Source organism: Meles meles, chromosome 20, assembly GCF_922984935.1.
Source record: "Meles meles chromosome 20, mMelMel3.1 paternal haplotype, whole genome shotgun sequence".
NCBI lineage: Eukaryota > Metazoa > Chordata > Mammalia > Carnivora > Mustelidae > Meles > Meles meles.
In genome coordinates this window covers 16,416,314-16,443,070 of record NC_060085.1, presented here as the reverse complement: position 1 = coordinate 16,443,070, position 26,757 = coordinate 16,416,314, and the positions used below count along the sequence as shown (strand labels likewise).

At 55.7% G+C, this 26,757-nt stretch overlaps 2 protein-coding genes across 2 annotated transcripts in view; one reads left to right on the top strand and one right to left on the bottom strand.

Annotated features, from left to right (window-relative positions):
* FYCO1 (FYVE and coiled-coil domain autophagy adaptor 1) overlaps positions 1–26,757 on the top strand; it is a 72,460-nt gene that overhangs the window by 26,448 nt on the left and 19,255 nt on the right. Inside the window, exons 8-14 of the mRNA XM_045989684.1 lie at positions 200–2,581; positions 3,690–3,782; positions 4,431–4,549; positions 6,988–7,155; positions 9,639–9,788; positions 10,523–10,734; positions 13,460–13,598. Coding sequence (XP_045845640.1) covers positions 200–2,581; positions 3,690–3,782; positions 4,431–4,549; positions 6,988–7,155; positions 9,639–9,788; positions 10,523–10,734; positions 13,460–13,598 — 3,263 coding nt within the window. The remainder of the gene's footprint in view (positions 1–199; positions 2,582–3,689; positions 3,783–4,430; positions 4,550–6,987; positions 7,156–9,638; positions 9,789–10,522; positions 10,735–13,459; positions 13,599–26,757) is intronic.
* CXCR6 (C-X-C motif chemokine receptor 6) lies at positions 19,027–24,052 on the bottom strand. Its single transcript, XM_045989685.1, has 2 exons — positions 23,930–24,052; positions 19,027–20,637 (listed from the first exon to the last, which is right to left on the bottom strand). The coding sequence occupies exon 2, from the start codon at positions 20,614–20,616 to the stop codon at positions 19,594–19,596; it is 1,023 nt and encodes a 340-aa protein (XP_045845641.1). The 5' UTR covers positions 20,617–20,637; positions 23,930–24,052; the 3' UTR covers positions 19,027–19,593.

The window sequence follows — 26,757 nt, the reverse complement described above, 5'->3', positions numbered from 1 at the left end:
AGAGCCTGCGACTGTGACCTTGTGTCTTTAGGATGTGTTCTGACCTCCTTTGGCAGGTGCTCCCAGCAAGGCGCTTCTAGCCTTTTGAATAGCTCGATAGGCTCGCTATTTAATGACTCCTCATTAAACTCTAAAGCTTCTCCCTGTGGCCGTGTAGCTTCTGTCCCAGACCCACTTGTGTATGGTTTCTCCTCCGCAGACTCAGGAGATAGCCTCCAGCTTTGACGTGAGCAGCCCCCTAAACAACGAGGCGCTCGAGGGCTTTGACGAGATGCGGCTGGAGCTGGACCAGCTGGAGGTGCGGGAGAAACGGCTGCAGGAGCGGCTGCAGCAGCTGGACCGAGAGAACCAGGAGCTGAGGGCGGCGGTCAGCCTGCAGGCCGAGAAGCTGCAGGCGGAGAAGGAGAGGGGCCATGCCGTTGCGGAGGACAAGGCCCGCCTCACCCACGTGGTGGCCGAGCTCCAGAAGCAGCGGGAGGTCACACAGGCCGCCCAGAGCACCATGGAGGAGTTCCAGAAATGCCTGCAGGCCCTGGAGCTGGGGACAGCAGAGAAGGAGGGGGATTACCGCTCGGCCCTGCGGCGGCTAGAGTCCGTGCTGGAGCCCCTGGTGCAGGAGCTTGAGGCCGCGCGGGACCCGCTGGTCAGGAAGAACCAGCATTCGGCCGATGTCCCGGACCGGCCGGGCGCGGCTGAGCGGAAGGCAGATACGGCACCGGACACAGAGGCGCAGCGAGAGCTCCTCTCCGGGGACTCGGCCCTGGAGGTCCAGGAGCTGCGGGAGAAGCTTCGAGCCCTGGAAGGAGAGAGCTGCAAGGTGCAGGAGCTCCACAGGCAGCAGAGTGCCCAGCTCGAGCAGCTGGCCGGGGAGCTGCAGCGGAAGGAGGAGGCCCGGGCCGGCCTGGAGCGCCTGTTGGAGGAGATGGCCCCGCTCCGGGAAGAGCTGGCTGGAAAGGGGCAGGAGGCGGCCCAGCTGCGGCGACAGCTACGGGAGTCCCTAGGCCACCTGAGTTCCCTTGAGCAGGAGCTGGCAGACGTGAGGCAGGAAGAGCGGCAGTGGCGAGAGGAGAAGGTGCTGCTGGAGCAGGAGGCCAGGTCCCTGGCGCGACAGCTGCGGCTCCTGGAGACCCAGGTGGCCCAGCTGAGCCAGCATGTGGGAGACCTGGAGGAGCAGAAGAAACAGCTCATCCGGGACAAAGACCACCTCAGCCAGAAGGTGGGGATGCTGGAGCGGCTCGCTGTGCAGCAAGGCCCGGAATCGCCCATGGCAGGGGAGAAGCCCGCCACCCAGGGTCCCCCAGACTCCAGCCTGCAACAGATCTTCCAGAAGCCGAAGGAGGAGCAGAGAAGCTCCCAGGAGGGCCAGACAGGTGACACCCAGATGCGAGGGAGCGGCCAGGAGGAGCAGCTCCAGCAGGCCAACAGGGAGCTGGAGAAGGAGCTGCAGAACGTGCTGGAGCGCAACCAGCTCCTTGAGGGCAAGCTGCAGGCGCTGCAGGCTGATTACCAGGCCCTGCAGCGGCGGGAGGCAGCCATCCAGGGCTCCCTGGCCTCCCTGGAGTCTGAGCAGGCCAGCATCCGGCACATGGGGGACCAGATGGAGGCAAGCCTCCTGGCCGTGAGGAAGGCCAAGGAGACCATGAGAGCGCAAGTGGCCGAGAAGGAGGCCGCCCTGCAGAACAAGGAGACCGAGTGCCAGCAGCTGCAGGAGGAGGTCGGGCGCTACCGGCAGCTGGCAGAGGCCCAGGAGAGGGAGCTCAGGGCTCTCGAGAGCCAGTGCCACCAGCAAACCGAGCGGATCGAGGCCCTCATGGCAGAGCAAGGCCAGCGGGGGTTCGGCACACCTGCCGACAGTGCGCGCCAGGAGCCAGCCACCCCACTGGCCCTGTGTCAGGCCCAGGTGGAGACGCAGCAGGGGGAGGCCGGGCGCCTGCCAGCTGGGGTGCTGGACCTTCAGGCCAAGCTCCAGGCAGCCCTGGGTGACCGGGAGAAGGTACAGGGCCAGCTGAGCGTGGCCGAGGCTGCTCTGAGGGAGCACAGGGTCCTGGTGCAGCAGCTGAAGGAGCAGAACGAAGCCCTCAAGAAGGCCTCTGGTCAGGAGCCACTGTGGCGCTCAGAGCAGGAGAGGACTGAGGAGGAGAAGGAGGAGGAGCAGTCCAGGACACAGTCCAGCTCCCAGGAAGCCCGGCTGGAACAGGCAGAGCCGCCGGAGCAGCTGCCTGCGGCCAGCCCAGCCACTGACGAGCCCAGCATCCGTACCTGTGCACAGCTCGCCGAGAAAAAGCAGGCCGAGGACGCCCTGGCCCGCGCCCTGCAGGAGCTCCATGACGCCAAAGAGGCGGCCTCGAGGCAGCGAGAGGGCCTGGAAGAGCAAGTGGCAGGCCTGCAGCGAGAGAGGGACAGCTTGCAGGAAAGGCTGAAGGTGGCCGAGGAGGCAGCCCGCTCCCTGCCCGGCCTGCAGGCCCAGCTGGCCCAGGCCAAGCAGCGGGCCCAGAGCCTCCAGGAGACCTCACACGAGGAGCTCAATGCCCTCAAGTTCCAGCTGAGCACGGAGATCATGGACCACCAGGGCCGACTGAAGGTAGTCCTCCCTCGCCTTGACACCCCCGGGCCGCAGTGGTCTCCCGCGGTGGGGCCTGACGGGTCCACGAGAGGATAGGCTGTGCCTTCAGCCACGTGGCACCTGGGGACCCCGGAATGTACTGGGCGGCCGGGCACACGCGGCGGTCCTGCTCTGTAGGTCCCAGTGCCGTTCCCTTCCCAGGGGACCCTTCAGAGGCCCATGTCAGGAGCTGGGCCCTAGCCTGAAGCCTAAACTCAGTGCGGCTGCAGACAGGTTTGGCTCATACGGAGTGGCTGTTTTACATCAGTGGCCAGCTCTTAACGAACTGGGTGTTTCCACAGTAGTGTGGGGGCTCCCTTTGAAATCTCAGATCTTAAAAGCTGTGCCCTCGTTCACCCCCTGCAAAAGCACCAGGAGCTGGGTGGCGGGGGCCCCCTTCAAAGAAAGCATGCACTCTCGGGTGTTTTCCTTACGCTCCTTTGTGTACGTACCCAGCACCTCTGGGCCTGTGAGTCTGCCCTAGACCCTCTCCCAGCCTCTAGAACCTACTAGAGATACCAGCAGGCCCCACCTGTGAGTCTCGTCTATGGGTTTTCTCTCCCTTCAGGTGCCATCCCAATGGGAGGTGCTGTTGTGGAGACTGGCTCAGTGCGTTTCCACAAAGCCCTTGGGGTAGACAGGCTAACAGGAGCAGTGCTTACCGTGGGCCTTTACTGCTGCACAAAGGGAAAGGGGTAAGGTGGCTGAGAGTGAGGACACAAGCAGGACGGCCGTGGGGCCTTGGTTTCCAGAACTTACCACTGGGCCGTTAGCACTGCAGTCTGCGCTCGCTCCCAGACACACAGCTATGGCATTTCTACAGACAGGCCTCCAGTACTGTGTCCCCATCCCGTGCGGCCCTGTGTGGCTCGTAGGGCCCTCGTTTCCTTGCAGAAATTGAATCCTAAGTGTGAGGACCAGGTTAAGTCTCCAGAGACCTGAAAGGATGTTGTCACCAGTCAAGCCCAGAGCTTATTGAGTTTGGTGGAAAAGAGAGAGAGAGCTTGTTTTTACCCTTCTGGGGGAATGGGGCTGAGGGGGTGTTCGTGCAAGGACTCCACTTCCACAAGCCCTCTCTCGTCTCCAGACTGCCACTGAGGAGTGCCGGAGCCTCAGGGAACAGCTTGAGGAGCGAGGCCGGCAGCTGCAGGCTGCCAAGGAGGCGGTGGAGAGGCTGAAGGTAGGCCCCGGGGGGTGTGCTGGTCGGCGGCCTGGCCGCCTGGGCAGGGAAGACTGGCGCACCCACCTCTGCCTGGTCGTTCCCAACCCCAGGGTGCGGGCCTGTCAGGGAGCGGGGTCTGGTTGGGTTTCTGCTGGACCCTTGAGGGCCGCATGCAAGACTCCCAGTTCCCAAGCCAGAGCGCCCATCCGTTCCCCGGTGTGGACATCTTGAGTGCACCTCTCCGGGCCCTCCCGCCTCCCGGACACCAGGCTGGGGCCGCCAAATGTGTTTCTCAGCCAGCCAGGCAGAAAGGATACAAGGTGTCCTTCTTAGCTGCCTCTGCTGGGATCCCTGAGCCAGTGGTCCTGAACCATGGGGATGCAGTGGGGGGTGCTGCCCGTCTCCAGGGAACCCCGCTCTCTGCCATCCCTCCCCCGCCCCCACCCTGAGATGCTGATTCCTGCTGCCCCTCCAACCTCCACCGCAGCTGGACAGGATGACAAACAGGAGCGGGTCACTCAAAGGTTCTCAGGCTCTTGAATTTAAAACCACCTCCAGTTAGAAGTGACCTGGCCAGGTGGCAGAGGAACTCCCACCCCCAGTCCCTTTCTGGCCGCGGCTTGGGCTCTTATCGGCTGAGCATCCTCTCCCCCTGTCCCGTGCCAGGCCGCCCAGGCGGATCTGGGAGAGCAGCTGAGCAGCACCAGCCAGCGTCTTTCCGAGAGCCAGGCTGCCATGCAGAAGAAGGACGAGGAGGGGGCTGCCCTGCGCGAGAGCTTGGACAGGTTAGTGATGCGGTTTCACCCACACGGCCCCGGTGGTGGAGGCTTCAGGGAAGGGGGCGTTTGGCACAGTCACTTAGAAACTCAGCCACTCATAGCGGGCTAAGGAAGTCCTCCTGCAAGAAAAACCAGACTCAGGAGGCGCCTTGCCGGAAGCACTCCACAGAGGGCGGGCAGCCCACCCCACACGCCCCTGCAGGCAGCCGCCAAGCCTTTCTGGATGCCCTTTTCCTGCCTCTGGCGGGGGGGGGGGGGGCGTTTCTGCTTTGGAAGAGCTGACATGAAATAAAAGTCGGAAGAGAATAGTGGTAATGACAGCAGCAAACACTGAAGTAGCGCCCAAATGGGCCAGGCGCCGTTTAAACACTTGGCATCTATTTGTCCTTTTTTCCTCCTAACTGTCCTTTGAGGAAATTATTACTTGTCCCCATCCTATAGATGGGGAGAGTGGGGCTCAGAGGAGTTAAGTCGCTTTCTAAGCGTCTGACAGCGCATGGGTGGCGCAGGGGAGGAGTGCCACACAGGCCACTTCGCTCCAGGGTCTGTTTGCTCAACTATGACCCTTAAAAGCGCAGACAGATACTTCTTTGTCTCATCTCGGGTTAGGGTGCCCGTGTGCGTGTGCACGTGTGTGTGCGTGTGTATTTTCCCGCTACAAGCTGTGACTCAAGCTCTTCCTGGTTTCCTTTGTGAAATGAGAGGCCGCAGGGCTGGGGGTTGGGATGGGGGGAGGTCTCCGAGGTGTGTGCCAAGGGTGAGCGAGGGTGCCTGGCACCAGGCCAGCCGGTCTGCCTGCAGACTCTGCCGCCGTGTTTGTGTTATCACCCTTCACCACGACGGCCCTCCCCTTGGAGTATGGCCCTGCTTGTGCAGCCCCAAGACCTCCGTGAGACCCTTCGTCTTCGGGCTAGGGGGCCACATGGAGTTATGAGCATGAGCCCACACCATTCGGTGAGGAGACCAAGGCAGTCATGCCAGGAGTCCCGGGACCCAGTGTGTGCCCCCAGCAAAGACTATCACACCAGATTGTCCCAAGCCTTTACCTTTAGCGTGCAAGCCTCATGGCTTCCTACCAGCCAGCTTCCAGGGTGGGTGCAGGCTCAGCAGGAGATCCAGAACGTGCTGGGTGTCCACTAACCCAGATGCAGATTTCTCCTCGTCTGATTTCTTCCAGAGTTCAAACGCTGTAGGGCTCTGGCTGCCCAGGTCATAGTCACGTGACAATATAAGTAGCAAGAGCCTCCTAAAAGTTGGTGGCATTTTTTTTTTAATGTTACAACTGGGCGCCTGGATGGCTCAGTGGGTTAAGCCTCTGCCTTCTGTTCACGTCGTGATAATAGGGTCCTGGGATCGAGCCCTGCCTGGGGCTTTCTGCTCAGCGGGGAGCCTGCTTCCCCCTCCCCCTCTGCCTGCCTTACTGCCTACTTATGATCTCTCTCTCTGTCAAATAAAAAAATAAAATCTTTTTAAAAAATGCTACAACTGTTCTTATCCCTAAGATCTCAGAGCTGTTGTCTTAGCTGCTCGATGTTGCATAACCTGCCTGTCCTGGATTGGGTGTGCGTGCACGCATGTGTGTGTGTGTGTGTGTCTGTGTGTACACCCATGAGATCACTTTGGCAGACAGTGGCTCGTAAACAACCTTTAGGCAGCTTTATGCTGGGTGTGGGAAGGCGGGATTAGACACAGATATCTGGCTTAGTCTCCACAGAGCCCTGTGTCTAGTGGAGCTTTTGCGAATGCCCTGCTGGATCTTGGGGTTTGTAGAGCATTCCTGGGGCACCACTGCCCTCAGGGACAGGGGAGCGGGCAAGGGCAGGAGGACCATGCTTCGTTCTGGCAGCCCCTTGGCTGTAGACTGAGCCGAGGGAACAGAGCCCCTCAGGCCTCTGGACTGTCGGGTCAGGACCTGGCAGTGACCATCGAGTGCCCACTGGGTAGCCCAGCACCACACCCTGTGCACAGAGCCCCAAAGACACGTGGGAGACAGGTCCTCTTCCATGTGGTCACCTCCAGGGAGATGCACCTGTGTTCTTTCTATCCCAACTCCATTTCCTCTTGCAAACCGCCCCCATCATCGGCCTGTCCACTACAGCCTTCAGCTTCCCCCATAACCTCAGCCCCTGCTCCAAAACCAAGGTGCAGAGTTCACCTCACCTGGGGTGCTCCTGGCGGCCTGAGGTCACCTGCTCTCCCAGAAAGCCTGCTTTATTTGGTGTGGGGGGTGTGGTGTGAAGAGTATGGGGCTGTGATGGGGAGTTTTGAAGGCTGGGACTGGTGATGCACAACCTGGTAGTAGGTCATGCCGAGGGGCGCCCGACTGTGAGAGGGAAAAGGCTTGGAGGGCAGCAGGACCCCTGGTCAGGAGTCCGAGTTAGCCCAGAGGCACGGGGAAAGCTGGACGCAGTGGCTTATCGGTAAGCTTCCCACTTCTCCACCAGGACCCAGAAGGAACTTGAAAAAGCCACAACAAAAATCCAAGAGTATTACAACAAACTCTGCCAGGAGGTGACTGACCGGGAGAAGAATGACCAGAAGATGCTTGCGGACCTCGATGACCTAAATAGAACCAAGCAGTACCTGGAGGAACGGCTGATCGAGCTACTCAGGTGAGAGCTGGCGCCAGCAGCTGGCTCGGGGCCTCCCTGGAGTGGGGATTTTTTTTGAAAGACGTGCAGCTGCGCCTTGAAAGGCCTCTCGAGGGAAATGGGCCCCATGTCTGCTTGTGTTGTGTCATTGAGGCCCTCCTCCAACACAGATGGGACATGCCCGGGCCCTTGGCCGCCTTGAAGGGTGGATTTCACTGCTCCCATCAGTGCTCATCTGGGTTTATGTTGTACTTGCTGGGGCATTATTTTCCAAATCTCTTGTGTGCTTAGCCACAGGCATGACAGTAAGTGATGTCTCATATCTTTAGGAAGCTCTCTTGTCCCTTGTCCCTCTTTCGTGAGCCCCTTTCCCCTTCTCCCCCCTCCCGCTGTCCCCCGATACCAGGCCTCCCACGCTCCAGTGCCCACGGGTAGCAGACAGTGCAGGTAGCAGCGTGTGAGCGGGGCCGGGAGGGCACTCAGGAACTGGAGGACGCGCGTCCTGTGCTCCTGACACTTGTCACCACACAGGCGAAGGGCCCAACTTCCCAGATCACCTTACTTCTCGAGTGAATGTAATTTTTTCTAACGAGGCTCTAGATCAGATCCATACGCTATTAGGTTTCTCTTACTTAGCCTGTGATTTGGCCACCATCTCACCAACTTTTTTTTTTTTTTTTTTTATTGCAATTTACTTTCGAGGAAGCTAGATCATGCATCTGGCCGAGTCTCCCACGGCTTGGATTTTCCTGATTGCATCCCTGTGGTGCCGTTTAACATGTTCTTCCAACCTTGGGATGTCTGTAAATTGTTTGTTTGTAAATTGTTAGTTAAAACCACAGCACTCGGTCCCCCACCCCAGCCGCAGGTTAGAATCCCTAGGGGAGCTATTAAAATGATACCCATGTCCAGACCCTACCCAGACCAAGCCAGCTGGAGCTCTCAGAGTGAGGCCCAGGCATCAGTGAGCCAGCATCGAGATCCGCTGCTCTGATGAAGGCTGACTCAGACCCAAGTTCAGCATTTTCTCAAGAACGCTTCATAGAATTGGTTTACAGTTTGGGCCTTGCTTTCAGGAGCCACATAAGATCTGATGACCCCATTCTCTGCAGTGTTGGCAGCCATGGATAAGCGATGCCCGAAGCCACTCATTTATTTGGGGTTGCAAAATGGTGGTGGTTGCAAGTGTGAGACCTCTGCCCACATGTCATCAGTTTCCAGACTTGGAACTCAGGGCATCTATGACCTCTGAACTCAGATCTCTTCCTGAGGTGTGGGATGAAAGGACCCTGGTCCTGACAGCATCCCACATTCCAGGGTGTGGGTGCTCGGCCTCCAGGGGACAGGGGGGATGGGCTGAGAATCAGCCAGGAGGACGATGTTGGACCAGGGCGTGAGTTGTCCTGCTTGCTGACAACTTCAGCCTTCCTTGAAGAGCCAGTTAATTCCTGGCTTCTGTCCTGGCTTTTGAAGATTGATTTATTTGAAAGAGAGAGAAAGCGAAAGCATGGGGAGGAAAGGCAGAGAGGGAGGGAGAAGAAGGAAAGAATCCCAAGTGGACTCCATGCTGAGCGCAGAGTCCAACACGGAGTTCGATCTTACAACCCATGAGATCAGGACCCGAGCTGAAACCAGGAGTCTGATGCTCAACCAGCTGAGCCACCTCGGCAGCCCTGTCCTGGCTTTTAGTATTTAAGGGGAGAGCTCTGTGGATTGGGAGTCTCCGGCTGGTAATGGAATCAGTTTCTCACAGGACTTCAGTGAACCTGGTGTTGGTCTTTGAGACTGAGGTGCTTCTGGGCCTACAGGAACCTTAGGATGGTGGCCGGGGCTCCGTCTTGGAAAGAACAAAGCTTTCCCAAGTTGGAAGCCATAAGCCTCAAAAATGACCATGATCAGCAACATAGACGTCTCCGCACCTCGGCGCTGGTGCTTCGGGCACGTTCTGACGCTGCCAGACCTTTCTGAAAAGCCCCCCTCTTCCTTCATTCTTGCCTCCTAGAGTAGGTACCGTCTCTCTGAGGAGCAGGGGCAGTTCACATCCCATCAGACTCTCAGGCGGGGCAATCTTTGGTCTCCTCCACCAATCACTTGTTACTTAAAACCTAAACCCATAAAGCTTCCTGAACACATTTAAGATTTGCGTGGGCAGTGCATCTGTGGTCCTCGGGCTCACAGCATTCAGACCGTCATGTGACCATGACAACCTGTTATAGCTGCCACTCCAGGTGACCGAGAAACACCGTCCCTTGGATGCCTGAGCAGCGCGTGACCCTTGTGGGCCTACGTACATCATGGGCGTCCTCTGCCTTCACTCGCGCACCGTCCTCTGAGTCTAGGAGTGATGTGGGGGCCGGACGAGGCCTAAAGTGGGGGTGTTTCCAAGGAAAGTCAATCTTCCTGCCATGTCTTGGGAACTTTGGAATCAGGCTTTGGAAATGAATCAGGGATCATCCCGTTGTTCTCACGGATTCTTCTCTTTTTCTCATGCGGCTCTGTCTCAGGGACAAGGATGCTCTGTGGCAGAAGTCAGATGCCCTGGAATTCCAACAGAAGCTCAGTGCTGAGGAGAAGTGGCTCGGGGACACAGAGGCGAGCCACTGTCACGACTGCAAGCGAGAGTTCAGCTGGATGGTGCGGCGGCACCACTGCAGGTCAGCGGGTGGGACCCAGCACCGAAGCAGGTGCCACGGCAGGCGTGGGCCTTGCCGCCGTCTTTTTGGGAAACGCACTTTGCCGCTCGGTCCTGAGGGAACCAAACAATGGGGCGCATTAGGCAGGGTCCTGGCAGGACATGCAGGGATCCCTCAAGGGGAAGAGGGTTTGATAAAGGGGTGTGGGCAGAGTCAAGAGGACCCACAGGGCCATGGAGCACCCAGAGACCAGCAACCCTTGGCCTCCCCCAGCCCTTGGGGACCTAAGGGGATGCGGCGTTACTGGAGCCCCGGGAGAGTGGGGGCGGGGGCTTGGCTGGGGGACTGCGGACAGCGTAGACCTTCCTAGGGCCCAAAGAAGGGTAGGCAGAAATAAATCTCAGTTGAGGCCAAGCGAGATGGAATATCATCCGCACGGGCCCAGGTGGGTCTGGGGTCCCTTGGAGCCTCAGCCCCCGAGGCATGAAACAGGACGCCTACATTCCAGTGGCAGAGAAGGTGGGCTCAGCCCATACTTTATCCCCCTGCCTCCCAGGACCTTGGGAAAGAAAACATCTTCTCCCAGGGCCTTATCAAGGTGGCTTTATGGGAATCTTACCAGATTGGCGGTAAGGCCGCACTCCTCAGTGAGGGCAGAGCCAGGTCTGACGAGAGCCACATGGCATCTAGAGCCCAGTGCAGATCATGGGACCCATGGTGCGTCACCCTCACAGCCTGTGCTCGTTTCACCCCAGGATCTGCAGCCGCGTCTTCTGTTACTACTGCTGCAACAACTACGTCCCGACCAAGCACAGTGGCAAGAAGGAGCGCTGCTGCCGAGCCTGCTTCCGGAAGTTCAGCGATGGCCCTGGCTCCCCCGACAGCGCCAGCTCGGGCACCAGCCAGGGGGAGCCCAGCCCTGCACTGTCGCCAGCCCAAGCTGGGTCCCAGGCCACCAGAGGTCAAGGTCAGGCTCCCACTCCTGCCCTCTGTGTTCTTGGGTGCCACCCGCCCCACCCTTCACCACCAGCCCAGTGTGGCTAGTTAGCTGTAAGGAGCTGAATTCATGGTTTTCCAAATGGGCATTAAAGAGGAGCTAAAAATGTATTATACCAGTTTGAGACTTTCTTTTTTATGTAATTAGGCTTGAAAGAGAAGTGAAAAAGGAATTAATTTCCTCCTGGTATGAGTCAGTGTTATTTAGTATGAGGTCTGTGTACCTCTTAACTCACATGCTGCCAGTGGAATGTACCCCACACCTTGGGAAATACTGTCTCCTGTGTCTCACCCCAATACCCAACCCTCTTGCCAGAGTAACCAGAGACCAAAAGTTGTGTGTGGAAGTGACCACATCCTTCACCTTCTTCCTGTGGCTCACACGATCTCTCAGGGACCAAGAAGGATGTATTCTCCTCATCCTTTCACTCTGCTCAGTAAGAGGAGGTGGGATCTGGTTCTTGTTGTTCCTGCTCCCAGCACAGGCCTGCAGAGTAGGCCAGGCTGTCCACTCATGGACCAGACTGTGGATATAGAATACTAGGGACGCAGAGCCAAGATGGCAGGGTCTTTGCTCAAGCATCCCCACCTCCAGCAGCTGGTCCCTATGGACTTTTCCTTGACCTCTGCCTGAATGAAGGTCAGCCAGCATTCAGAAATCCTGTTAGTTACTCTTTTGTTTAACTGGATCATCCAGGAAGTTGGCAGATGCCATTATTTATATTTGGTACAAAGAACAGGGATGGTGGAATGTACTGGGCGTAACATTCTTATATCTTCAAGCTCATTTTAAATTCTTTTTTTAATTATTTAAGTTTTGAGCATTCTTTATATGTTCTGGATAGAAGTTATTTATCACATATGTGTTTTATAAGTACCTTTTTCCTAACTAAAAACCTCTTTTTTACTTTCTTTCAAAGAGCAGAAATGGTCTTTAAAATGGAGACAGTTTTAATTTTGATGAATCCATTCCATTTTTTTCCCTTACGGATCAACTTTTTTCTTTTCTTTTGGTGTCATATCTACCTTTGCTTAACCCAAAGACACAAAGATTTTCTGTTTTCTTCTAGAAATTTCATAGTTTTAGGTCTATAATCCATTTTGAGTTAAATTTCTGTATATGCTACAAGCTATACAGAAGATTCATTTTTTTGCACATGGTTGTCCAGTTCTTCCAACACCATTGGTTGAAAATGGTGTTCTTTCCTCATAGAATTGCCTTTTCACCTTTGTCAGAATCAACTGGGTTTGTATCCAGACTTGCTGTCCTATTCCATTTATCCATGTGCGTTTTTCTCTCACCGATACCAGACTGTTGAGATCACCATGGTTTTCTAATAAGTCTTTAAATCAAGTAGAGCAGGTCTTCTAATTTTGTTCTTTATCAAAATGTTGGCTATTCTTGGTTTTTTTGCTTATCCGTATCAATTTTAGAATTGTCAATTTCGATAAGAAATCCTGGTGAAATTTTGATTGGGATCATGCTGAGTCTCTAGAACAAGTTGGGAAGAATTGACATGTTAACAAAATTGAGTCTTCCGATCCATGAACATGGTATAGCTCTCCATTTCAGTCTTCTTTGATTTCTCTCCTGATGCTCATTGTACCTTCCTTCCTTGTCCTCCTTCCTTCCTTCCACCAGTCTCAGAAGGCAGGTTCAGAAGCGTGGCTGGGTGAATGAAAAGAAACCAGCCCTTGGTCCCCTTTTTCAACCTGCGTCTCAAGTCCTCCATCATGCAGGCCTCAGACAAGAAGAAGGATGTTCCATCTAAAGCACAGCCTGTCCTAGTAGCCTTGTGGCAGGGCCAGCTGAAAGCTTATAGCTTGCAGCTTGCATGAACTGCTCTTGGTAAAGCGTCCAGGAATCTCCCCCTCCCTGACTCACCATCAGATGTTCAGCAATGACAGGGTAGCACTGTGCCAGAGTACTGAGGTCACTTGTTTTGATTTCTGACATTTCCTGTCTCCTTGTCTTTTTGCATTTCTTTGTCTTTCCTTTTTCCTGTCTTCCTTCTCTGCCTTTCTTTTACCTCAGGCCTGCCATCACATTTTCCGTGACACAGGCAGGAAAGTACTTGTAAGTGGGTGACTGGCACAAGAGTGTCCAGAGGGCCTCCTTCCTCCTGAGGGGCCTGCAGAGTCAGACTCCAGGCCCCTGGTCAGAATCACAGTGCTTGCTGCCACCTTGAGCAGATGGAGGTTCTTGCCCATCCCCCATTGGATGGAGGTGAGAATGCAGGTCAGACAGAATCTTGCGTTCAAACAGGCATGATGGATAAGTCATATCTGTGTCTTAGGGAGCAAGATTCAGGAGCACAGAAGTGTGTTTACTCTTCTCTTAGGTTCCTGCCCAATAAGGATTTGACAGGTTGTTGGTTTTTTTCTTCTAAATAAGAGACCTCAGAGAGTATGTAAGAGCTGGAAATCTCTTTAAGGCCCAACTGAGGAGCTTAAGAGAAATCTTGTAGTTCATCTGTGCAGTTTCACCTGTAGTCCCCACTACTTTCTGGAATGTCCTTGCCACCATTTCTCTCCCACCCAGACAGAATAGCCATAGGTTGAGTGGGCCCTGAGGGCGTGTCCCAGTGGCCCATCCCGTGCAGCCGCAGCCCCTCACCTCCCAGGTGCCCTCCCCATCCTGTGCTTCACGGTATGTGTCTCTTCTCTCCCCATCTGCCTCCGTGGCCCGGGTGTAGACGCCGACTACAGGCCGCCGGACGATGCCGTGTTTGACATCATCACAGATGAGGAGCTGTGCCAGATCCAGGAGTCCGGTTCCTCTTTGCCCGAAACACCCACCGAAACTGACTCCCTTGACCCGAACTTGCCTGAACAGTGAGTACACCTCGCCTTTATTTCCTACGTGCTCCCCGAGTGCTGGACCCTTGTGCCTTCTGATTAAAGGACCAGGAAAGTGAGAGTTTGGAAGCAAGATCGGCTGTCTGTGTTTAAGGGAAAGTGCCTCAGAACAGTGCTGGGTACCATTCTGGAGACTGGAAGGCCAAGGTCAGGGTATCAGCAGGGTGGGCTTCTCCTGGCGCCTCTCTCCTCGGCTGGCAGATGGCCATCCGCTCACTTCCTCTTCACCCCGTCACCGGTTGTGTGCGCGCCCTGGAGTCTGTCCGTGTCCTGAGCGTCCTTTAGTCCTTACCGTCCGCCGGCCGTCTCATCCGTTTTCCAACAAGGAAATAACCACACAAAGTGCCACCCCATTGAAACGTCGGGATTTCGTGCCCGGGGACCTGTAGGGACAGGCCAAGCCCCCTCCCCCCATGGCAGCCTGGCTCAGTGTCTCCCAGCCCCTGGTGTTCAGGCTTAAATGCAGTTTCTACGGCAAAGCACTGGCTCTTCAAAAGCCAAGAAAGAATTTACCCACTTTGCCTCCATTTGGGGAGTTTGGTGATGCTCTTGCCAACGTCCACATTGAGACCTCTGTCCCTCTCTTCCTGCCCAGAGTTCAGGAGGGCCAGGATTAATCAGGATTTCTGCTGTGTGGGAGGAGAGACATTTAATCCTCATGAAGCTCTCAGGGCAAGAGGGTTTTAGGCTGAAGCGTATCCCTCCACTCTCCCCTGTTCTCTGACGAGAGGCGACTGAACCCGCATGTCGTGGCCTCACGGAGAGCGCCAACACGATCACCCAGCCCTTCAGCCCCGCGCCCTGTTGCTTCTGGAACTTTGGACCTCGCCTTTTCCTTCCCGGAAGTCCTGCCTCCCCTTCTGAGGCCCCCCCACCCTCCACCCACCACATAGCCTGCGACGTTCTCCCGGGGGCCTGCTCTGTTCCAGCAGCCCCGAGTCAGTCTGCCACCATCACCTGGTCACCGTACTCCCTGCCAGGTGGCTGGCAGGGAAGGGAGCAGGGCCAGAGCCTCAGTGACCCCCCCCAGCTCCCTGTCTCCTTCACCCTTCACCTTCCCCTTTCCCAGTAAGAACAAACACAGAAGGCTCTCTGACCGCTGACACGTAACTGTGTTTTGGTGCTGGGAAATCGGGAAGTGTTCCAGGGAAAGGAAACTGCCAGCATGCCGGCCTGCGGTCTCCAGGGTGGATCTGGGGCTGGTGGACAGGATCCTGCAGGGCCTGCACTCCATCTGTCGGGGGCCAGTCAGCCAAGGGCCTGCACCCTCACACACCATCTTTGTGCGTTAGAGAAGACCTCAGGTTCTCTGGCGGGTCTCTCGTCTGTTCCTTTTCTTCGTGAGTTTAAGACCAATCAGAAACACCAGGACTCCTGAGAAAGTGCAAGTGGTCTAGAGCCCTGGGTTTGCGTAAGCCTCCCTGACAGGAAACTTCGAGAAAGAAATGAGCAAGTCCAAAGTAAGAAGTGAGCCAGAAGGGATTACGCGCCCTGTGTGTCCAGATCCCTGAAGGAAAGCAGGCTGCTTGACAGCAGTGTTGTTGAAAATGACTGTCGGGCCTCTTCCCTGTGACTGCCACGTCTACATGTGGTCCCGCTCAGTCGCTGTCCAACCTTCCAGGCCAGGGAGGTAAAGCCCGGGAAGCCTCCGGAGGCCAGATCAGCCGCTCTGGGTCACGTGGCTGTAACTGTCAGGGCTGGGCTTTGAGCCCAGAGCTCCTCCCTCCATCCAGCGGCTGCAGGTTCGTTCTGAAGAGTTCAGTTCTCTTCTGGGGGTCCCACTGCCCCATCTGCACAACGGAAGCCTGCCCACCCTCCCTGCCCCGTGTCCACTCCTCCCCACATGGACACATTCTTAGGCTAATGAAGTTCTCTGCCTTGGCCCTCCCGGCACAGGGAGGGGACAGGGAGAGGTCCCCACACTCCCAAGCAGCCGCCCACCAGAGAGGATGGCGGCAAGAAAGAGAAGCACTGCCCTTCCCGTGGGGAGAAAAGCTGGCTTTCTTCAGAGCCCTCCAGGCACGCCTGTTCTGTTTGCACTGTTCCCCCGCGCTCAGCCACGCCCACCCCAAGCCTTCTCCGTGGACCAAGTGGTCCGTCTGTGCTCGGGACTCAGGTGGCAGGACAGACAGAAAGAAAGCTCTTCTTGGCCAGTAGCAAGGCTGGGCCTTGGGTCTCTGGCCTCTGCTCAGAGACTCAGTCCCTGTGCTCGGGACTCAGGTGGCAGAACAGACAGAAAGAAAGCTCTTCTTGGCCAGTAGCAAGGCTGGGCTTTGGGTCTCTGGCCTCTGCTCAGCCTTCCTCCAGGCCTGGTCTCTCCTGGTTACCAGACAAACAGACCATGTGACGGCAAGCACTGAGCCCAGGGCCTTGCACCTGGGAAGCCTTCCTGGGACTGTCATGCTCCGTATGCATCGTGGTATCAGGGGCTGAGTTGTGCTCTTGTCCCCAAGGAAGACCGTTCAGATGCCCAGTGATACTGAGCCAAACTCGTAGAGACTGTCCCTGCGCCTCCAAGCCCCTTTGCTGGTAGTTGCCCTAAGAGCAGCGATTCTCGGTCCCAGTGCTTCGCAGGGGCTCTGGTCGGTTTGTCACCAGCCAGGAGATGTGATGCCTACATCTCAGAAACAACCCGAGAACAGGATATGGTAAGGATGGTTACAGTTAGAAAGCCATCTGTGCTTGGGGTGACCCAGCATCTCCTCCTGGGTGAGAACAACAGACCTGGCGGTACATCGAGTCCATCGGCGGCAGGAAACTTCTACTGGCCTGCAGGGGGCTGCTCCCTGGGGTCCTAGCCCTCGCTGTGCTGAGGGAGCTCCGGCAGGTGGGCCTCTCTCTGAACTAGTGTCCTCACCAGAAAAATGGATATGATAGCACCAGGTCTCCCCCCAAACAGCACTGGGAGTTATCCCAGACTGCAGAGGACCGGGTTCCCAGAATGGGCGCAGCCTTGAGGGGCCCTTGGTGGAGAAGGTCAGAGCGAGCACCCCCTCCACGCCTGGACCCCGTGCTCCCTGCCCTCCCTCCACCTGCCGCCCACAGGGGCAGCTTCAGCCCTTTTGTGCCTCTGTCCGGAATGCCTACCAAAATCACCTGGGCTTCTGGCTCCCAGGCAGCCCCTGGAATCGGGGTCCCCAGATGCTCCCCATGTCTCAGAGTGTGTGGCTGTCCAGGGCCTCTAACCACCACCCGCCACCCCCACTGCCCCACAAAATGCTGGGAACATGGTAGGGGAGGAGCTTACCCTCAGGCCCTGAGGCCACCCTCAAGGCAGCCCAGCCCCCTTCTGCAGTCCCCCACCTGTACCCCATCATGTGCTGGTGTGTGTGTGAGCAGAGTCAAGGGGAGGAGCCCAGCAGGGTTGAGGCTAGGAACTAGTCCTTCATGGGGCTATTAGGTGGACAGAGCAGTCAAGACATAAAAAGTGCTCTCTGTAAGCTGTGTGGGCTGTGCCTGCCTCTGTAGGCAGCAGTGCTGGGTACCCAGCGGAGGGCTTGGGAAGATCTCTGCTCTCGGGTGTGGCAGATAAGGGCCCAGAGACACAGGCATGATGAGAGACTGAGGATCCAGAGAAGGTCAAGGAAGATTCCATGGCTGTGCTGTCCTGGGTTTCCCTAAGCTACAGGAGGAGAGGCACGGCCTTTCTGCAGGGAGCCTGGAGAGGGCATGTAACACAGGCCCGGGATGGGGCATGGCCTGATGGGCACCTGGTCTTGTTTGGCTCAGCCTGGCAGGCCCCTGGTTAGGAAGAAGCCAGCGGCCCCTGCAGCTGCCGCTCAGTTACTTTGGACCGGCAGCCCCCAGCTTGACTGTGCAGGCCTCATGAGCACTCCTAGAGGGAAGGAGGGAGGGAGGGGAAGGGTGGTGTGGATGGTGAACGGGCCTTGGGGAGGCGGAGTGCCCAAGGATGCACAGAGCTGGGACAGTCACTGAGCCACCGTCCAGGTGACCCCAGAGCCCTGCCGTCCCCGTCACACCACGCTGCTTCCCTTGAGGGCTGCAGGGCCCCTGGCTTCCTGCCTCTTCACGTCCTCCTTTCCAGGTAGGGCTCTGTCTCGTTCTGGGGAAGCCAGGGGCTGGGGGGTCCCACTCTCAGCTGGGCTAAACCAAGGATGAACTCACCAGGTCTCCCACTTGGAGACCATTTATGTTTTGTCCCCGGTTGGTTTTTTTATGTGGTTTTTTGTTGTTTGTTGTTTTGTTTTAGTTTTTTGTGGTTTTTTTTTTGTGAAGCCAATTTAAAGACGATAAAGGTCAGCCTTGTCACCATCGAAAGGGCAGATTTTGTTGAGCGAGAAGGCTCTCTGTCCATATGGCCCATGGACACTGGAGGCAGCTGCTCTTGCGGGTGCATTTAGGCGTGAGCGGGAGACAGTAGGGAGGGTCACGTGGGCCCGGCTAGGCCCTGCCCATGCGCTGCTGGACCAGGCTATGGGGCACGGCCCCCACGGCCCCGGACGCAGGAAGCACACGCCCCCACGCCTTGCCAGCTCACAGAGGACAACCTGTGGCCTCGATGTGTCTCTGGTTCTCGGGCTGCCATTGCCATCCTTGCAACCCCTCCCCCCGCCGAGCACACACCGTGCTGAGTGCACCTTGTGCTCTTTATCCCAAGTCCCCGGCAGGCCAGCCCTCAGAGGCGAGCGCCCGGGACAGCCCACGTTTCACCAAAACAGAAGAGGTTAAAGGGACTGCCAACCGGTCTAGCCAACAGGTGAGGGCCGGAGCTGGGATTCTGCTCTGGTCAGTCTGGACCCCAGAGCCACACCGCTAAGCCAGGCCAACGCCCACCCCCCCCCCCAACCTGTGCACCCGCTTTCACTGCTGGCGATTGGTTCTCTCCATTTTGGTGAGTGGTTTTGGGAAGCATGAGCCAAAAAAAGCAACTTTGCCTACTGAGCAGATTGCTCGGATCTAATATACTTACTCAAGTGTGTGACATTCCTAATGGCCTGTGACCGTATCACAGAGGTCACATGAACACACTTCACAATTTGGGCAGGAGGTTGCAAGCCACAGCAGAGGAGGGAACACTGGTATATTCTATTCTTTGATAGAACAGTGTCTTGAAAGTGTACAGTTTTAACTCGTTTCCTATGCTTTGAGCCCCCAGAATAATCACTTTCCTGTGTGTTCCACGCATACCACGTTAAAGTAGAACGTGCCTGAGGATAAGCATCGTTTAGAGACTTTTAAAAAGGTTTTATTTCTTTGTCATGAAAATCATATACTATTTGACACAGGCGTGTTTGTGTTCTATATACACCGATAATATGATTTATATGTGCGAGAGTATATTAGGCATTGAACTATTTGAGTTTTTAAATGAGCAAACCCACCAAAGAATCCATTTCAGAAATGCCGCGCAGACTCAAGATCGTCTTAAACTCCGCTTGGCCCATTCATGTTCCTCTGGGATTAATCAAAGAGAACATAGGCATCTCTATAAAGCCCAACACCAAGGGGAGGCAGAGCCCCGTCTCATTTGTGTCCAGTGCCTGCTGACTGAGGTCCCAGCCGTGTGGCCTGGCACTTGTTTTCATGGCCTCCCTAATCTCCCTGCTTCCCAGTGGCCAGAGGAGTATTCCAAACTGGGGAGCCCAAACCATCATCTGCCCTCAGCAGCTGTGTGGCAATGGTCCCCTCTTCAGCCTTCAGCCCCAGTCGCCATGAAGGAGAACCTGAGGTCCTCAGGCTCACACATCATTCCCTTGGAGCCAGCGTTCTTGGGCGTAGAGGAGGGAAAGCCCTTCCAGTTTTTAGAGCGTCCCCCCAACACACACTGAGCTTCAGGCCTGGGGGTTTAAAGGAAAGCGGAATGTGTTCATGCCCGAGAAGCAGCGTCCCACACCAGCTGCAGGGTTCGGTGACTTCTCTATGAGAACGCGCAAGCCATGAACAAAGCCTTCCTTGTTGCACCCAGAGCGCGCAGCCGTGCTCCCGAGCAGCTCTCCGGCCCGGGCAAGGCCTACAGCTGGAACATGCTGGTGGCCTCCACGTTGTGAGAGGCAGAACAGGTCTTCGAAGCCTCCTCGGAAGACTTCCATGGACCTGAGACCCCCAGGTAAGGCAGGCAGCCAGTGTCCCTCACGAGTTTCCAGAAGTTCCTCCGAAACTTCAGGCCAACAAAGGCGTAGAGCACAGGGTTAAGGCAGGCCCGCAGGTAGGCGATGGCCTCTGTGATGATGATGGCGTAGTGGAAGCTGGTCATGGTAGAGTACTCCCAGCTCGTGCTGTGGATGAGCTTCACGAGGTTGAAGGGCGTCTGGGTCAGCAGGAACACGGCCACCACCAGGAAGATGATCTTCAGGGACTTGTGCTTCCGGAAGCCTCGGGCGTGAAGCAGGGTCTTGATGATGACCGAGTAGCACACCGTCATGGCGAGCAGGGGCAAGAAGAACCCCAGCGTCATCTGGGCGGCGAGAACTACAGTGGAAATCTCTTCATTGTGATAGCCGCAGACAAGCTTGTCGAGGTCACGGACGTTGCCATAGATGATCTGCGGCAGGGAAACCAGCAGGGAGACCACCCAGATGAGCAAGCACATGGCCTTGCCCCAGACCATCCACCTGGCCTGCTGGTTGTAGGCCTTGGTGGCCCGAACCACCGCAACGAAGCGGTCCATGGTGATGCAGGTGAGAATGAGCATGGACGTGTAGAAGTTCAAGGTGTAGATGCCCAGCAGGGTCTTACACATGACCTTGCCGAAGACCCACTCGTGGATGCTGGCGTAGGCCCAGAAGGGCAGAGTGCAGACGAACACCAGGTCAGCCAAGGGCAGGTTCATCAGGAACACGTCGGTCAGGCTCTTCAGCTTCTGGTAGGAGATGTACACGATCAGCACCAGCAAGTTCCCCAGCAGGCCGCAGACGAACACCACCAGGTACACGGAGGGCAGAAAGAACTTGCGGAACTCCAGGAAGCGTTTGTGCCCCTGGCTGCTGTCATTGGAAGTGTTGAAGAACACAGGGTAGACGTAGTCATCCTCCATGGCGCGCGTTCCCGTGAACGCCTAGGAGGCAAACACAGCAATTACAGGCGGGGCCCAGTGCGACACTTCTGTTCTCCTGCAGTCCTGTTGCCCCACTTTTAGGGAGCAGATAGTCCTTTCCAGAACCCACCTATTTTCTGCTCAGCAACAGCACAGTCCTGTGTACTGGAGACAGCCAGTGCTGAGGGGGTGGTTGCTCCAACGGCACGAGGGACCCTTAATTAGCCCTTAAATCATAAGGCTCGCACCCACTTGGGAGCACAACATGTAACTGACCCCATGCACGGCCCAGAAAATCCGGTGCCAGCTGGTCTCGAAAGCAAAGGTCCCTGTGTGGTAGGATGGGGATGGTGACCTTCTGAAAGTACAGAATTGCTTTGTGGTGGGCAGGCTTGCCTTCGTCTGCCCATACTGTGTCTCGCTTTCTATTAAATTAGACCCCTGAACTGCTCTCTGTGGAAGCTAAGATGTGTATCCCCCCCACCGGGGGTGGGGGTTTCCATTGAGGAGACCTCCGGAGACCAGAAGGGGTTTGGAGGATGACCAGGACTTCTCTGTCTGGGTAGACAGTCCATCCTATCTCTTCTCGCCCTCCACTGCCTGGATTTAGGTGTGCAAGAAACCAGGCGTGGTGGTAGAGCCGGCCACAGCCAGGGAATCGGGCAGCCCGGCCTCGCCTGCCCCTTATGGACTGGCACACCCCGTTCCACCACCAGAGCCTGGCTTCTGGAAGACTTCTCATCTTCGGGAATCTTTTTTGAAAGATGTTCCCAGAAGGGAACATTACATTAGCTGGTGTGACTGGCAGCTTAGGCCCAAGAGGTCTCCTTTAACCAGTGGAAGATCTGGTTGAAATGGGACGCCAGATGGATGGGCTTCTGCAGGGGGAGCTGGGGCCAACTTTGCAGCAAGGTTTGTAGCAACAACCAGAGAGCCGCCTTTCCTGCCCGGGGCTCTCAGCCTTTCAAGGCCATCCCTTCCGTCTGCCCCCATGACCGTGCTGAGGACCACAGACGGGACTTGAGGGTGAGGTGCTGTGGCATGGGAGCAGGGGCGGCTGTGGCGGGGCTTCGGGCCACTGGTCTGCAGAGACTCAGCACACAGTGCGGCTCACCACTGGTCACCCAGGGCCATATCCTGCTAGAACCTTAAGAAGTCTCCAGAAAAACAGGCATTTGGTTTAGCAAAGTCAGAATGTCAACTGGCCAGACGAGGGCCTGTCCAAGGAGAGATCACGTTCTCCTTTCTAATCTACTCGAAGACTTTTTGTCCTGCCTGGAGATGCTCTCAGCTTTGGCACTGCCTCCTCGGTCCTCGTGGGGACAGAGCGCCCTTCTCTCCAAGGAAGGACCTCGCCTCTGGGATGCGACTGCTCAGTGAAAGGTCCCTGCTCTTAGACCGCAGAATGTGCGATGTGGGAGTGTGACGGGCCATCCGGAGTCCTCAGGCCCCACCAGCTCTGTGGGCTGCTGGGTTAAGTAGGTCAGATGAGGGCATGTTTGTGTTACTGCTTCATCGCTTGGACAACAAAACAAGCGGCTTTGCTCGCCTTCTGAGTAATATCAAGTCTCCATTCCTGCCTGACTTACCCTTGCCTGTTTATAAGAAAATCCTATCACAGCTGCTGCTGGTACACTCACACTGATGTTGACTAGCTTCCCAAAGGGCCCGTGCAGGTCCGTTTGTACTAAGTTATGTTATGCTGGACAGATTGAGGCCGCACAGTTCTGTGCAGATAGACTAAAAATTAGTTTCCCTTTGGGGCGCCTGAATCTGTTAAACATCTGACTCTTGGTTTGGGCTCAGGTTGTGATCTCAGGGTTGTGAGATGGAGCCCCACGTCGGGCTCCCCGCTCAGCATGGAGTCTGCTTGGGATTCTCTCTCCCTCTGCCCTTCCTCCCCGCTCGTGCGCTCTTTCTCACTGTCTCTAAAATAAATGGGTAAATCTTCTTTTAAAAAAAAATCAGTTTCCTCCTAGACATGTTAAAATCACTCATTTCTTTATCTTTAATAGCCAAAGTCCTATGTTGATTTATGCAGGGTTTTTTAATTTAAAAAAGAAGTAATATGTTCAACTTTGGAAGCAGTGTAAATGTCTAATAATAATAAATAAATTAGCAAATTGCAATTCAGACATAAAATAGAACACGACTCAGATGTTTAGGAAGTGCTTTAAATGGTCCTGGAGAAAGCACTACATGGACACGACTCCAAGCAGCGGAGGCACAAAGTCTACATGCACCGTCAGCCTTGGCTGTTTCTGCCACAACGAACAGATGACCAGAAAGGTATAAAAGTGGTCATGGTGCTTAACTTTGATTGCAAACCCTTTGAGAGTCTTCTGAAACCACAGACATTTTCCTCAGGAGTAACGTGCCTACCTGCCTGTCATTCCGAGGGCTGGTGAGCCCTTTGAGTCCCTCTTCCACAGATGAGGGACAGGTGAGTCCCTCTTCCTCTTCTGTGGACCCTTGTTTAAGAATCCATGATGGCGGGGCGCCTGGGTGGCTTGGTCAGTGAAGCGTCAGACCCTTGGTTTCGGCTCAAGTCATGATCTCAGGGTCCTGAGATCAAGCCCCATATCAGGCTCTGTGCTGGGTGTGGGGAGCTTAACGTTCCCTCTCTCCCCTTCTCTCTATGCCCCTCCCCCCCAAAATTTAAAAAAAAAAAGAATCCATGATAAGTTTTGTGATTTTGATGATATATATATTTATATTTATATATTTTAAAGTAAGTTCCATGCCCAAACGTGGGACTTGAATCACGACCCTGAGATCGAGAGTCGAATGCTCTACCGGCTGAGCCAGCCAGTAAAAGTGAAAAATAAAATGCCCAGAGTTCATCAGCAGTTTGTCTCTAGCTGTGAATTCGTGAGGATTTATTTCCCTTCTCCGTTTATGTTTGTCCATCTTTCTGAAGTTTTTGCAGCGGTCTATTGACTCACATTGGGAATAGAAACGAGACAACCATCTGAGAGCCTGTGTTCTAAATTATAATGCAAAAGAAACGAAAACCAAGAATCAGAGATTATTCGGTGAACAGATGTGGCCAGTGGCTAGACTCTCCCCATCTCCCTGGGAGGCCGCTACCGATGCCATCAGCTTATGAGCCCTCTGTGCCCAGAGCCGCGCTAAGTCACTTCACGGTTCTTGGGTCGTGGGGCGGAGGTGGAATTCGAACCAAGAGCAGCCGAGCCCTAAAGCCCGGGCATTTTCCCCCCACACTGCACCGCAGGCAGGGATCAGAGGACCCCAGCAGCCTGAGGTTACTACCTGCCTTTTAACTCTATAAACAAGAAGATAAATGACTCACCGGCGAAGAGACTCTGTCAGTTTGTCCTAGAAGTGAGCTCGTTCAAAGCAGCAAGGTCTGCCTCTGTCTCTCTGTGATGTGGTCCGTGTTTCCGTTGACTGTCTTCTGAGAGCCCTTGGTTGGTGATCATAAGAGACCCAGCCCTACCCACCCCTGCCTTGTTCATCAGAATCCACATGACCAGCCTGCATCTGTGTAATTTGGGGGTCAGAGATAGGAAGCGGTGGCTCTCACGTCCTGCCCTCCCTGCTGCCTGGCTATGGACATAATCACCTGTCAGGACCTCAGAAGGTTTTTATTTGTAAATGAAGGGGGGCAAGAAGTAGGTCTGGCTCAGGCAGCCCGCTGGAGACTCATGGCATTTGTACCATGACATCATTTCCTTCACTAATCCTGTCTCTTTGGAGCCGTTGGGGCCTGGAGCAATGCAAAGTCCGTGTTGTGCCCCAGGTTCGGGGTATGCATGCTGCTCCCGCTTGACAGCCCCGGAACCTCACAGCGGCCCGGCAGAGTAGGTACTGTCCCCATTTTACAGATGGAAACACTGAGGGCCCTGGCGAAATGGACAGCCCTGCGTGCACAGGGCTAAAAACTGGCACTTCCAGGAAACAAACTAAGGTCTCTCTCGTCTCCAGAGCACCAGAGGGCTCCTAAGGGGACAGGTCAGCCAGACGGACACCTAAATCCACATGACCCGGAGTCCTCTGGCTCCCTGAGGCTGTCCTCACTCTTGGAACACCCCAGGTACTGACCACCAGCTGACAACACAGTTCTAGTTGTTGGTCTCCCTGCCCCAGGAATGCTGATGCTTCTGGGGAGGAACGCCCCGGAAGGCAGGAGCTAGAGGGACGCTGAGGGCAGGAGCCGTGAGACTCTGTAGAGTGTGTGCCTCTGGACAGGTGGTGGGTGGACGCGGGGGCCGACAGATGACAAACAAGTGAACGGGCCGAACCAAATACTGCAGGGCAGTGGGCCAAAGCACCCATCGTATGAAAAAGACCTTCTAAGGCAAGATATCCCTTCGGAGTGAGCCTGCCTTTCCTTTTGGAACCTCTTGCGCTTGGAGAGATGAGCTTTTCCTAGGGACAAGCCAACTGTGTCATTTGGGGCCAGTTCCCAGAACAGAGTTAGAACAGCCTGAGCCTTGTCAAACACGCTCACATGGCCAGGACCTTGTGTCTTGGAAGGACAAGCACTTGTACTCCATGGGAAGCAACGGGCGTCGCCCTGGCCGCCTCCATGACCATGTGTGGGCTCACGGGGCGGGGGCGGGGGGGGGCAGGTTCGTGTGTCTGAGAAAGCATGGCTGCATTTGGCATCACCGTTCTCCAGCGGAAAGTTCTCCAGTGGAAGACTTGCAGCCAGACTAGAGGAGGAGGAGGGAGCCACTCACCCTCTGGGGGCCAGAAGCTTATTTCAACCACTTTGCCTTGTGCCAGTGTTATCTTCTTATCTGCCCGTTTGTAGCGCTTGGTGTTTCAAGGGCATTACTTTTTCTTTGAAACAAAACTCTGAACTTCTCAAAGGCAACGGCCCAGTCACATGTCTTAGATTTCCCCTGGAATACTTAAACGTTTTCTAACTAGAACTGGGGAAGGCTAGATGGGAAGCAGCAGCCATGCCCCTTGCGGGTTTATCTTGGAAGTCAGAGTGCGCGGACCTGCCCACTTTTCCAGAACCCCTGATGTTCCTGATGCAGAGCCCCAAGTGGGACGTCAGTCCCAGGATCCAGGATGGAGGCAGTTCCTGCTGCTGGCAGAAGCCTTGGTGCAAAGTGCTGGCAGCTGATGGGGGCCGTGGAGGATAAGTTTGGACCAAAAGCCTCAGAAAAAGAGCCCAACTAGAAGGCAGCTTCGACCAGAGCCGGGGAGGCGCGCCTGGTGCTGCCTGGCTCTTGGTTCTGAGGCTGGACATGCGAGTTTGGGTATTGTGGTCAGACCATGGTTACTAAGTAATCAGAAATCAAAATATCAGAAGTGCTCTTCATCACTCGGGTTTTGAAAGGCAAAAAGGAAGCCAGTGACTGAAAGAAAAACTACCAGGAACTTACTTTTAAGAATCGAATGGGAAAACGCCCCAGAGCCCACAGAGAGTGGGCTCAGCACCACTCCTCCGCGAGGACAAGCCTGTCTTGGGTCTGCACCATCCCACTCGGTGGCCCTTGAGTCCCTGCGGTGGGGCCAGTGCCACCGAGAAGCCAAATGGTTGGCTTTTCAAAAAATTGTGATGGGTCTGAGTTCAGGCGTCCCCATGAGGCTGGTGGCTGTTGTACGGGGCAGGGTGTTATAAACATAGAGCCGTCTGCTGACCACGCTAGCTTGGGGACCCTGGGTAGTTGGGCGAAGCGGCCCTTACCATGCTGCTTGGTGAGGCCAAGGAGCAGCTGGAGCCCTCCGAGGAAGGCGGTCAGCAAGACATGCAGGCCGTGGGGGCTTCCTAGGCATCCCTTCTTCCTCTGCCAACCCCAACAGCCGAGGATCTGCCCCGCCCAGGCAGTCTGCAGGGCTGAGGTGGTACCGTAACTACATGAAGAGGTAGCTGAGGCATTTCGATTTGTGAGAGGGAACTGTTGTAGATTCCAGCCATGGAGACCAAGCCAGGGGACCCTGCCCCGTCCCCTGTGACCCCTCATCCAGGCAGGCATGGACCCCTGGACTGCATTGCTGGGACTGGCTCACCATCCACCTTGTCCACGGACACCACTTTTCAAGTGGAGTCTTGTTTATGTCCTCCGTTTGGGGACTTGTGGGACAGAAAGCCAGCTCACCGTCGGGCACGTAATCTGGACGTTGACTGATCCTAGACAGTGTGCAGGGCAGGATCTCTGG

Bases quoted from the DNA above. Each gene is read 5' to 3' on its own strand.
- CXCR6 (XM_045989685.1), bottom strand. From the start codon at position 20,616: ATGGAGGATGACTACGTCTACCCTGTGTTCTTCAACACTTCCAATGAC.